The following is a 14,061-nucleotide window of genomic DNA, read 5'->3' as shown; positions in this document are numbered from 1 at the left end:
GGTTGTGCTGGAGCAGGGCTTTACAAGAGGAACAGTGGGGATATGCAGACTGGAGTCAGAGGCCCATCCATTAAGTTGACAGGGTGGAGACGCTGCCAAGAGAATGAGCACATGCTTTGGAGCACACTTCTTTAGAGGGCGTGAGGCTCGCTGCGCCCTCCGCCACAGAGCACAAAGAGCCTGGCCCTGGGACAACTGCCACTCCAGTGCGGCTATGCCTGTGTGGGTTTGTCTCTGGCTGTGGAGATCTGTCATAGGGCTGTGCAATTAATCAAATTTAATATTTAATTTCATATTATTACAATTAACTTATAAGTGTGCTCAGTGCCTCGTACAGGTTTCCTTGAGTGGAAATGTTGCTCATAGATTGTATACCTTCATACTTGTAGAGTACGTTTATAACAATCTTTTGAATAACTGTCATTTTAAATATGATTTAAATAATGGTGATTATTATTTTTGTCCATAATCGAGCTAATCTGTAGTGTCTGTGGAGATCTCAGCTGTATACTCAGTATTACTCACCGGCCTCTGCCCAGCTTTCATGCTTTTCCACCAGCGGTCCACCGGTGTGGACACCTGGGAGCCTAGTGGACATTAAAATGTGACATCAACAGGCTGCCGGACACTGATTGGGGGGAATTATTACAAAACAACTCTAACAATGGTGAGTTGAAAGTCCATGCATTTGCGATTTAAAGCAGACCTATTTACTTTTCAGAGCTTTTAACCATGTTATAGTTCTTTTCCCTTCTCATTTACCCCCTCAAAGTTGTATTTGGAGTGATCTGTGAATGTTTGAGCAATCTTTAATCATTTATTTTCAAGACAGCATATTGCCGATCGACGCCCATTCTCACCGCAACTGGCAGGCTCTCTCTCCTCTGTACTTACTTCGTTCTCCAATTTTAGGATTCGACGGTGTAGCATAGTCATTTTAGTATAAATGAAAAAAAATCTGCTACTCACTAGCGTTATATGCAGCTGTTGAAGGTGTGTTGTGATGACGTTTGCGGTGACGCATTGGGCACTGCAGTTTTCTAACCAGGAAGCCAGCAGACTTGTTTCTGTAGTTAAGTTCTTGTAGAAACTTATTGTAACAAATTATAACTTAATGATTCACGAGTGTAGATTACAACTGTATAGCTGACACAAGCATAATATGTCTTCTTTAACGTTTAATAGCAGTAACCGCTTGTAATGATATGATACACACGTTGTAAGCGTTCTCTTATTCCAAGATCAATGACAGATAGCTAACATTAGATAAGCTACGTCAGATGTCTTTTAGTGTCTCATATCACTTTTTGGCTTGGCACTGCTGAATTTTTTGCCAAACTAACTTGTTTGTCTAACAGCTGGCAGCTTTCACTGACTTTATTTTAAGGTGATTTAATGCCACCAAGCCACATGACAACACAGCTCACCTTTGCTATAGTGGAAAATGATGAGCAAGTAAAGTCTTGCTGAGCATAACTGAATAGGGCCATGTAGTTTTGAAGATGTTTGAGAAAGGGCCCTATACATGTGTCTGCCTGTCCATGGTCTGTCTATTGTCTGCCTGCAAGGTCCGCCTGTCTGTGGTCCACTTATATTTACCCCAAACTCTCTGAGTCCCTGGCAGCCCCTGTATGATGTGCCCAGACCAGGATTTGGGAGCGGACAGAGGGGGCGACGTTACAGCCGAGCACTCCCATCAGACAGTCTGCCTGGCTGCTCCCAGAGGAAATCAGTTTAACAGTCCCCAGCTCTTGGCAAGCGCCGGCAGAGGGGGCGGAGGAGCAGGCCAGAGGTGTGTGCTGAGAGGAGTGGGGGATGTTACTGCCTCTCTGGGAACAGAGAAATCTAATAAAACAGGGCTAATGGGGATGTGGAGTTTTAGGGGACAGAGGCTGACTCTTGTGGGCAGCAGCACCAGAGCATTTGAGGAGTGTGGAACTAGATCCTCTGCATTTAGTGAAGTCATAGAACTACAAACGTTTAACAGCAGATGTGAAGCCAATCTAAAGCTGTGATGTACAGAACCCCATGCACTGCTAGGTAACCAAAAAATGTCCTTGCAACAATTCTCAATATTCCCTTACAATGAAAAATGCAACAGGACAAATTCAGAAGATTTTCTTGATTGCCCTAATCTTGGAATTATTATTTTTTTTAACTATAAGTTCTATTTGACAGGAAGGCAATCACTAATGAAATGGGAGTGAAAAGTGAGGAGAGACATTCAGAATACATTGCATTTATGACATCACAACATTTATAATACCCATAGTTTGAGACTGAGATAGAGGACAGGTCAGATTTCATGGTAGATTTTGATACCTGTCATATTGCAGATTTATGCACCTAGTTATGGGTAATATCTGTAATTACTGGAACTATCCACCTGAAACAAAAAATGGCACAAAGTTTGACATCTTCTTTATAAGCATAAATAAACAAAAGTGAAATTATAGTTTCAGAAAATGGTGCATTATTCAACCTCAGATGATGATGATTGTTGTCAGTTGAAAGAACTTTAAGACAAACGCTTAATATGGCAGATTTGTGGAGCCAGTGTCCAACAAATAATGATAAATTTCAACCTTTGTGGATCATAAGTTTGGATGTTTCTTTCAAAAGCAGTGCATTTCCTCCATCTGAACTTGTTACAATATCAAATAGCAGAATACCACCTACTCAGAAAGCTATTGACATTTGTACATGTGCTGTGACCAAACCCCTTGACCATTATAGTGTGGTGCTCAATAAAATATCTCAAACGCACTCTTATGTTTCTGCAGTAGAACAATGACTGCAGACTGGTTAAATCTTTCAGTTGTTCGGCGCCAGGGGTCCGTAGGTCCCCTGACAGTACACGGGAAATAAAAGTGCTCACCACGACCTCGATGGGTTTGATTTACCCATCTTGTTCTGTGCTTGTACCTGCTCTGAGCTCCTGGTCCTTCCTCCTCCTTGGGTTAATAGATATGAAGTCATCTGAGCAGCTCAAACTGTCCAGAGCACTCACAGAGACATCACTCAAAGCCAAAGTGTAGGAGAGGAAGCACACATTCATAAATATCATTAATGGCTGATCACCTGGTATCTCCGCACCACATAAAGGAGACATTCTAAAAAAAAACGAGTGAGTGGAGAGGTCAGAGGTCGCAGAGGAGATGGCTGGTCTCGGGTCAGAAGATAACCAAACTGTGGACAGTGTTTTTATAATGGAAAATCAATAAGTATCCTGCTTTCAGTGCACACGACACAATATATGAAATGTGGTGTCTGTGGATACTCATTGGTTTCAGGTGCCATTTTGAGGACTTTTCACCATTCAAAAGATGGATTATTTTGTTATGAACTGTTAATTGCTATGGCAATTTAAACAAATAAAATCCATTGACTGCATATGATAAGTAATGATGGTTATGCATCCAACAAATTGTGGTTATTCATCCAAACAGAAGAATATAATAACCTGGCTTCTCTTGACAAACTTTTTAACTTTAACTTAATTTACAGGCTAGTTAATATATACACAATAAAAAGTCTTAAAAGTCCATTACTAATATAAATAGTAATAGTAAATTAGCCTTACCTGCTTGTTAATTGCTAATCTCATTTGATAAATTGAGCTGAGAATACCAGGTGCCATGGTGGGGCAGAAGTGGTTCTAAAGGAAACTGTTGTTGTGTCCTTAGGCAAGACACTGGAACTACATTGCCTAGTATGGTGTGTGAGTGATGGTCAGAGAGGCAGATAGCGGAGATTGGACGCCTCATTTCCGTCACTCTACCTCAGGGCAGCTGTGACTAAAATACTGGCTTGCCATTACCGAGTATAGAGTGAATAATGCACTTTTGTGGTTTTGTTTTGGTTTTTGCAAGATCTATATAGATATATCTACAGACAGATGTTTTTATGTTCAAGTAAAATATGCAGACTATATAATTTACACCATACAAACAGTACATAACTTATACTGTACAAAACATTAGGAAAATGCAATGATATAACTTAAGACACCTTTCATTTATTTATTTATTTATTTAACAGGACAGTGTAGATTCAACACCAGAGGGCAAAAATGCTGACATATTACAAGGATAAGTTCATCTTGTTCATCTTTTCTTTTTAATTCTATTAGACTGGCAGAGAGACTGTTTGGACAAGGTCTGTGCCCGCCACAGGCTCACACCTGCACTTGTTTAATGACTGTTTTTTGTGGCGTCCATGTTGCAGCAGGAGAAGTGTATCTGAATGTGTTATTAGAGACAAATGCATGCGGCGGTTGCGTCATGTGCTTAGTCAAGTCTGGAGAAATACAACCATGTGTTCAGGAGGCATTAGGCACTGATGAGGGTTTTTAGGCCTCACAGACAGCTATCAGCGCTATGCTAACGTCCCTCTGTTGCGTCACTGTGGTCATGGATGCAAAGACTTAAAGAGGTGGACCACTCGAGTGTGAGTGAGAGTGAACCAGTCCTGCAGTGCAGCTACATGGATAGGCAAAGATTGTGGTAAGATTTTATTTCACATAATTTTAGAATTTTATGTCATAAATTCAGATGGCGTCTATATAAGTTTTTTGATTGAGAAATAATAGTCTGACAGAAAGACCACACATATTTGCCATATTGCTGTAACTTTAATCTTGTGTAACTGTGTAACTTTACTGGAGGATCCACCACCTGCTTGTCTTTATGAAGATGATACTGTAATATCTTGCAGTTATTTAAATTCCAGATTTTTATTGCTCAAAAATACCTTGAAAAATATGCATTCTTTCTGTCAGTGGGATTGCCTCTCCACAAAGAAGACCTGTAACTTCTGCCACCCCCTTCTCATCTCCATTGAGATAAATTAGTTTAATGCAATAGCATCTTCACAGAGACAAGAAAATGGCAGACCCTCCGCAAGAGTATTTCCATAGTTCGCCTTATATCCTGAAATCCTTGTATTTGACAACCATGCTACCATGTACCACTCATACTTAAACATTCATCTTTCTATTGAACTTGAACTTCATTTTAATGGGCTTGTCCACAGGAGACAAAAACTGATTGACCTGCTCTCCCCTCAGTGTTGTGCATTGTGCAGTTTACAAAGTTGTTTTGTCACCTGACTCTAACCTGTGGAGTCTAAATTGTGTATTTACCTTTTTCTGACCTGGACTTTGAGCATCTTTGACCCCTCTGTTCTCTGACACTTTAAGGGCTCTTTGGATGCAGCCTAAATTCATTTAATAAACAGAAAGCCGAGCGCTGCCAGCTGGGCTCATCTGGAGACACTAATAAATGTGCACTCTCTCCATGTTGCTCGGGAGGAGACACTTGAAGCCATCAAGTCTCCCCCCTCACCCTCCCCCACCCCACCCCCTAGGCTTTTTATCACTGTCCCACAGCACCTCCCCTTACCCCTATATGTCCTTCCCGGCACATTACTGTGTTGCTTACAGGCTATACAAATTAGGGCTGGGTCACATACTGAATGTATTCACATATATGGAGGTTCAATTTGGAATATTGGGATATAATTGCACATGCACTGCAGCTGATTTTTCTCAGTTGTGAGGGATTTTGGCTAATAGCTTTTGCTAAAATCTAGATTGACTTAAATACTAACTATGGAGGCTTTGCAGAGGTTTACAGCTCTAATAAGAAGTGGAAGCAGAACTTGTGGCTATAACTTGAATAGCCAAAAAAAATATATATGTACAAATAATATAAGAGCCACCTTTGTTCAGGCTTAGGTATCTAATTGTTGTGAAAATGATATCTTGAGGAATAATAATATAATTGTCTGGTGAGTCTGGTGAGTTATAAAGTACAAAAGGGTTAATTCTTTGTTACAACAGATAGGACAGGACAGGGCCTGCCCTGGCCACAGACTGGCAGTCTTCCGGCGTCACAAGCAAATCTCTCATCAGTCTCCCCCCCAGAGCATCTGTGCTCTGTGTATTTATACCAGAATTACAAAGCTACATACATATCAAAGCAGAGTGACTTTTATTTCACCGCCATGAGTTAATCAGCTTTTACACCTGAGGACAGGTAGAACAAGATTGAGTTTCCTGTGGGCTGGGGACAGTGCCTGCTGAGTCTACACACATGTGAGTGTCTTGTCTGGGTCTCTGACAGACTGACACAGATCAAATGCATTTACGCAAAGAATATTTTCTTCACAACATGCATGCATATTAATTACCATTACATAATCAATTATATTGTTTTTGTGCAAATTTTCGCTTTTATATTGAGATAAAAACTCAAATGCACAAGCAAAGATTCAATATTTTGATGATGCTGTGACTAAGTGTCTGGAGATTGTCACTCTCTGATTGGTGTTGGGTTTCAGGAGGAGGGGTTTGTGGAGGAGCTCTGAGGAAGGTATCAGGTGTGTCTTGTGTTTATACTCTTTTTGGATATTCAAAAGATGTCATCCACAACACTGAAGACTTGTAAGCAGCTATATTTCTATTATTTTTTAAGACACATGTATTAAAAATAGTTTACTAACTCTGTAACTTGTTGCTGTCATGTTTATGCCATGGTACTTTTCTCACGATCATTTGTGGTGTTTGTGTATTAAGGTGCTGCTGCTGTTGTTATAGTTTATTGAAGTTGGTCAGAAGGTGTTTGGGTCTGAGTGGTTTACGAATGCACTGCTGTATGCTTAAACAGGGAAAGAGTGACATGAGTTTCATAGGAAGTGTAGTGTACAGCGATGTCACTAACACTATGATCGGCATCTTTGACAGAAACTGCTCTCAAAGAAAACTGGCTTGACGAGCTCATAATTTCACACTGGCTTCAAGAGCACCTCTGTTTAAATGAATGAGACAGCTTCCCACAATGAGACTGTTGTATAAATTATCACATGAAAATAGGGTTGTCAAAAAAATGTATACCCAAATAATAATTTGCAGTAAAACCATTATTGCAGCTAGATGGTATTGATATTGTAAAAACTATCAAAAATTTAAAAAAAATTGAATAGCTGAATAGCTCTGATATATATATAAGAACTAGTGTAAGACCACTATAATTAACTATAATTGTGTTGGACATTACTATTACTATTATTATTGTTATTGAAATCAGTATTGAGCATCAAGAGTTTTTTTTTGTTTTTTTTTTTCAAATTTGAGTATTATGTATTCTTAACACTACATGAGTAAGAAAGTCCATCACATAACTCTATAAAATTGAAACTAAACTCAGTGTGGTGCATAGGACTCAGAGACAGTGAGAGAAGGGAGAGTTCAGACCATGTCTTTGCTGCGTGATCCAAACCAGCTGGATGTCATTCCCAATGGGAATCATGAATGTGAAGGTTGTTAAAAGATACGGACCCTGGACAGAGTGTGGACTACTGACAGCAGCTGGAGAAGGGGGAAGGGAGCGCACCGGGACAAAACTGTGAGAGTCAAATCAAAACAAAAACTCAGGAAATGTAGAAGTTTTATTGTATTAAAAAAAGTATGAACTATAAAATGTATTTATTGTGGTGTCTGCCTCTACATTCCTCTGCCTTTTGCTGTTACAATATTTAAAAGTAGACATAAAAAGAAAGCAATGTTTTTTGCCTTGACCTGTGGTTAAGGAGTTTTGTTTTGATATTTTTGAGGAGAGGTTGCATTGGCAACCACAGTACATATAGATCAAGACTGGTTAAAACAACAAAGCAGCGCATGACATGGCTCACCCCACAGACAGCTCCTCAGTCACACAGCATCGTTACGAGGAAAAGGCTATTAGTGATATGAAAAGAGGGGTGCTGAAATGGGGCTCTGACAGCTTTGAAGGATAGACAGAGGACAGGCTAACTAGCTTTGATTTCTCACAGTGACACATAGATTTATGAGGCAGTTCATCATTTTATGGCGGGCAGGCTCTGCACAGTAACGACTTGGATATCAGTGCGGACGGACTGATTAATTTTCCCTCTTTTGTCCACTCAGAGGCTGAAAGCTGCACTTTCTCAGCACCCTGGAGCCATCGCCAACGGCAACATGAACTCTATGGGTCACATGATGGAGATGATGACCTCGCGACAGGAGCAGGGTCACCACCACATGCACTCCCACCCACACCCGCACCTGCAAGCTCCACCCCACGCCTACCAGCACCACGGACACCATCACCACAGCCCCGGAGCGCATCATCACCAAGGACACGCCCCCCACCACAACTCCCACAACCCCCATCTGCACCCGGGACACCCGCACCAGAGCTCTCCCCACGCACCTATGCACTCCTCACAGGTGAGACACCCAGCATCTACTAGAGCTTTTCTTGGACATATTACCCAGAATGCATGAGACAAAGCACATGACCACTGCTACGGAGGGATGTAATTTAGTTTTGATTAGAGATGCATTTTATGTGTGGATACACAATATCATTCTATATCAAGTTATCACAAACTGATCCAAATACTGTATGTTATTTATTTTTTGAATGACAATGGAACAGCATTGTATGAATAAGATTTCCGACATTATAAGATGCTCTGGACCAACAATAGCGACTAAATAGCTGTCTTATTTTCATTGACTGGCATAACCCTTAACTGTCACAGCAGTCAATCAAGTAATCCTTCTCTGGGTCTCATTAGTGCATGGCGTTTTTTTAATATTTGCATTTTGGTGCAAAAGCACAGGTGCATGCGTGATTACTCCAATTAAACAAAAATGATTGTGCTGCCAAGATATACAAAATATTTATCGTACTGAAGTATGGATATAGCAAAAGACTGCATTAATACTGATACTGTAAGTATCATTACATAGTCTTTACATCGTCTGCTACAATACTTAGTATTTTGGCCTGAAATGCTATTGACTATATGTTCCAAATGTGCTATTAGGACATTAGAACAACACTCAGCGTATGCACAGGGGCCATTAAAGAAGCTTGTATTTTCCGTGGTACTTATAAAAATGGTAATGAGCTGAAGACTGAACACGCTTGACCTTGCCAAGTCCCTGTCAGGATCTGTCAGTGCACTGCAAGCTCAGAAACTCCTGTAGACTCTGTCTAGAGCGGTCTGTCTGAGGGAAGTGGGCGGTGGTCTGGTGGAAACTGCTCCCTCACACCTCTTTAACAAAGCAGGCCGCCAGGTGACTCAGTGCAGTCACTCACTCAGGGTACAACCACGCCCATAGGCCTGCCCACAGCCTGGCAATGGCACACGGGTACAAGCAGGTGTTGTTTTTGGACAGGCGCCAGACATCAATAAGTGGGGTAATGTATAGATGCATGTTTAGACTTCTGAGTTTGACGGGGAGGTGTACTAGTTGTTTTGTAGGTGTGGCATCTGCAAACAAATCAGTGATGCAGTATGTGACTTAAGAAAACAACAGGTACCAATTTTATTCAGTGGGTACAGTTTCAATTCAAGGCTTGACTGTCTGTATAGTAGTATATTGCAGTATATACCGTAGTAGTGGATATATTGTCTACAGTGGGGTACTCAAGCCTTTTTTCCTCTGTGGGCCAAAATTAGTATTAGCGTGCCAAGAGCCAAACCTAATTATGTGTTGCATTTTAAAAAGTTAATCTGCAAAGAGATTTTTGATTAAATGGTCTTTAATTATTGTATTTTAGGGGAACAGACTAGTTTGATCTCCTTTGTAACCACTGACAGTTGTTTCAGCACAATACTCATACTCAAAATAGATACTCCTTACCATTCTCACCATCCCTTTGAGGGGCAAAAGGCTACATTGAGGGCCAAAATGTATATTCATCCATATGTGAAAAATAAAAACTATCAATGCTGTTCCAGATGTCCCCGGCCACGCAGCAGATGCAGCCCACACAGACACTGCAGTCACCTCCTCCAGGCAGCGGACGTCGCCGGCGAGTCGTGGACGAAGACCCAGATGAACGACGCCGCAAGTTTTTAGAACGCAACAGGGCCGCGGCGACCAGGTGCCGACAGAAGAGAAAAGTGTGGGTCATGTCTTTAGAGAAAAAAGCAGAGGAGCTGACACAGACCAACATGCAACTGCAGGTATTCCACCAACAGATCATTTGACACTTATCTAAAAACTACTAATTACAGATATTGCATCATTGGAAAGTCTTGAAAAACACTTTACTTAAGAGAGTTTACTTAAAATTAAAAGGGTAGCAAAGTGCACTCGTTGCATATTTTAAAGATTCATTCTGAAACTTCATCATCATGCGTTTGTCTCCACAGACCTAACCTGTAACTTGGTCTTGTGATGTCACCTGCTTGTCTCCATGGAGATATACATGTTTAATGCCATATTGTGTAATATTTTAGGCAAAGCAATCAAATCTCGGTGGACGCAAGCAGTTGGTGGACCGGAAAAATTATACAATGCACGTTTAGGGCACAGGGCATAGTTTTTTCTGTACTATTTAATAAGGTATATCAACTACCAGGGATGTTCAATTAATCTTATTTAATTGCTCCAGTAATTAATTACAAAAATGTATATAACTGATTTTTTTGTTCCTAATAAATGATAATAGTCTATTCAGGTTAACGTTTCTCAACACAAATGTGTAATAAATGTTTTGTGTCTTTCAGAATGAAGTGACACTCCTAAAGAACGAGGTCACTCAGCTCAAGCAGCTGCTCCTCACACATAAGGACTGCCCCATCACCACCATGCAGAAGGAGTCCCAAGGTTACCTCAGTGAGTAATACATTCACATTAGGAGTTTAAAACAACACACACTTTATCTATGTCCTTTCAACCAAGTCCTGATAAAATAATTACTATGTGAAAATACATGTTATCTTAGTCTGTAGTAACAGATATGTGTCTTTCACACAGTCAGAATCTCAGTGGAAAGACTTTAGCTGGCAAATGCACACTAACTTTTTTCCATTCCAAAAGCTTTTCTGCATTCCCACGCACTGCTAACATGTCACTGACTATAGACTTCAAACTCATAGATGCACCACCTCGTTCTGATTAACAGCACCCACGTCCAATCATTCTGACACCAGAGCCCCACCCATGACACGGATACAAGTGACATTTGAGTGTAATTGGGAGGAGGCACCTCCCCGTGAGGCACAGGAAAATAACACAAATAGCATATCGCAATGGAATTAAAATTGCAATTCAATTACACCCCCCCTCAATTTAATTTGGCGCAAGTATCAAAACTCAAAAGCTGCAATTATTTTGATTTAAAAAAAATGTCCTCTACAAAGAAGAAAATATTTTGTATTTTTATAGAAAAATCTTGTATTCTGAAACTCATTGGATTCTTGTATTAGTTTGCCAGACTTCTTGTCCTGCAGCTTTCTCTAAATGCTAATGCTCCTAGAGTTTGTATACGCACTCTGAATGGAATCCTCCTTTTTAAAAATGGATCGCAAATCTAATCACAATTGCTATACTTTTAAGAAAAAATACAATAAGATTGTTTTGTGTTGTGTAACCCCAGTTGTTTCATAAAAGTGAGGCATTCTCATCAGGCTTTATTGCTCTATTGCTCTCAACATTTTGAAGGCCATGTGGTAACTTATGGAGGGTTGTTTTGGTATGTGTTTTGCTAGTTTGCTCCTCTCCTCAGTGCTGTTACTGTCTCCAGGTCCAGAGTCCAGTCCCGCGGGCAGTCCGGCCCCAGTGTGCGCTCAGCAGCAAGTCATCCAGCACAACACCATCACCACCTCCACCACGGCTGTAGGGGGCAGCGGTGTGCACGGACAGGCCAATCATCGCACAGACATTAACCCTATTCACTAGAGAACAGAGAGACTGACCAGCCCCTGTGCTCTGGCCCTTCCCTCATGACGACAAACCTCAGCTCTTTATACAGTAGCTTCATGTGTATTTTTATAAACAGACCTTACTAATGCAATGCTTAAATGTTCTATGGTCTGTTTAACCAGCTTTTGCTCAAAGTCAGTTTAGCTAATCCCATACAGCCTTTAAAAGACTTTCAGCTCTTTGTGGTACAGAATGGACCGATGCGTCATTCATAAAGAAATGGACACTACCCTTAGACTGCCCCCACAGCAGCCCCCCAGGTCAGACTGTGTCACAGAGACTCTATCAGCTCTATGTAGTGTTCATATGAAACATAGAGCTGCCCGAGGGGACATGGATGTGACTGTTACCCACAGTGGTATTCTAAAAGAGTGCTACAAATGTATATGATCAAATTGAAGCAATACATCTCAGTATTGATCGTCCGACACTTATTCTGTTTGTAAAGTATCTCCTCGCTGTGATTGATATGGCCAAGCCATATGCAGCGCTGTTGTAGCTTTAGAACTGTACACTGTGACACCAGTGAGGCAGCTTGGGGTTCACACTCCACTCTCCAGGACCAATCGAAGCTTTTAATATAGTGGCTCTTTCTCTTTATGCATTTAGATCCAGTGTTCGGATCGTCTTTCCTAATGACTATAAGTGTATCCTCTTGTTTTGTTTTGTTTGTGAACGCATGTGTTTTTCTGCCTCAGAACAAAGTTCAGCTCGTAGAGTGTGGATGGGCATGTTTATCAGAGGAGCATTTTGTATCTGTGCTTGTGTCACAATGTGCCTGAAGCCTTTTACATGAGCGTGGGCAGTGTGTTGCCACTCTTATCATTTCTTCAGAACAATCAATGTTTCTTCTCAAGGTAATTATGAGAAGAGCGTCTGTGACTGGACTGCTGCATGTAAGACCAAAAATCAGCCTAGAAGGAAGCGCGATACTGCTCTGGATATGACCTTTGAACTCTCCATCAGTGCTTTCTCTCAGGCATCTCATGTGTTTCAAAATGCCAATGGAATAGACTGAACTAGACTTGAGCTTCTCCATCTCCCTGCCTTGAAACATAATGCCTTCTCATGTACTTTTTCCCGATGACCAGGAATGTTGCTTAATGAGCATGACCATTATGCACTGTGTTTTACAGATGGGTGGATGAGATACATTCCACTAACAGGTGGAGCGGGCGCAGAGCTGTCTATGCACTTTGCCCTCTGTCTCACAGAGGCTCAAATAGCCATATTAAGGTCCAAGTAATTCTCAGTGACTGCCCGTTTCTACACACCAGCGAAGTGTTTGGCTTTATGATATTATATCTGTCCAAACAAAGGTGAGCTTATCATCAGAGGCCCAAAATAACTGTTAAGTTTGTACCCCCATTAAAACTCAAGAGCTCCATGTATGAAGGAAGCTAACTGCGGCATTGGACTGTTTTTCTCTGATCTGACCTCTTCAGTCTGTGTGGAGTGATGGGTCTCAGAGATAGAGAAGTGCATTCTCTCAAAAAGGGCTTTGTCATACCAAGCATTTTGATATGAAGCTTGCCTTATATTTGGTTGTAGTTTTTAAAACATATCTAGTTTCATAGATCATTCCAAATTAACCTTTTTGCATGTGAAAATGTTGTATTGACCTCAAGTTCAACTGGAAACAGTAGTTTCATTGTAACAGTGTACTGCATTAGCAGTTGAAAATTCAAAGTGTGTGTGCAATTATTTGAGGGGAGATGATCTCCAAAGCATTAATGATATTAGAATTGTATTATTTTTAAATATTAAACTATATATAGTGTACATAATATTCCTTTACGTAATCCTGTACATTTAATGCAACCACCTTTCTTCATGAGAGGAGTAAATGAGTGGTACATATGTGTAAAATACAGTTACGTTTGCACTTGTTGCCTTCTGTCCTTCGTCGAGGCTTATTTCACTGCTTACATACGTTTAATGTAATGAACTGGTAATTCCATTGTCTGCATCTTTTATACATGTGTCTGTCATGGTCTAAAGTTGTTTACATTTGTACAGATGGAAAAGCATCACTGCAGTTACATTACGGTATGAACAATAAAGCACTTGTTCTGTAACAATCTTTACAGTGAGCCCAATGAGTAATGTTGAAAACCTGATGACGGTGGAGGTTTGGCTGACTCCAGGGATGTGAAAATGCAGAACAACATCCATCATAAGAACTAATGATGTGTGCCGGTTCAAAACACTGCTCATTAAATACTTATATCTTTTAAAGGTTTAGAATGCTCATTAATTATTGATTGGTCTAGACAGCTTGATAGTCATCTGATGAAATAACATGCAACTTA

General features: G+C 40.7%; 1 protein-coding gene across 2 annotated transcripts in view; it reads left to right on the top strand.

Moving 5' to 3' along the window:
• The window catches only part of creb5b (cAMP responsive element binding protein 5b), a 40,677-nt gene extending 26,845 nt beyond the window's left edge, over positions 1-13,832 (top strand). For both annotated transcript variants that reach the window (XM_055227551.1, XM_033981717.2), the window contains 4 exons: positions 7,949-8,251; positions 9,778-10,005; positions 10,552-10,660; positions 11,571-13,832. In XM_055227551.1, the coding sequence (XP_055083526.1) occupies positions 7,949-8,251; positions 9,778-10,005; positions 10,552-10,660; positions 11,571-11,725 (795 nt within the window). In that variant the 3' untranslated portion in view covers positions 11,726-13,832. The remainder of the gene's footprint in view (positions 1-7,948; positions 8,252-9,777; positions 10,006-10,551; positions 10,661-11,570) is intronic.
• The last annotated feature ends 229 nt before the right edge of the window (positions 13,833-14,061 follow it).

Source organism: Periophthalmus magnuspinnatus, chromosome 16, assembly GCF_009829125.3.
Source record: "Periophthalmus magnuspinnatus isolate fPerMag1 chromosome 16, fPerMag1.2.pri, whole genome shotgun sequence".
NCBI lineage: Eukaryota > Metazoa > Chordata > Actinopteri > Gobiiformes > Gobiidae > Periophthalmus > Periophthalmus magnuspinnatus.
Note: the sequence above shows the minus strand (reverse complement) of the source record. Positions and strands in the feature narration are given on the sequence as shown.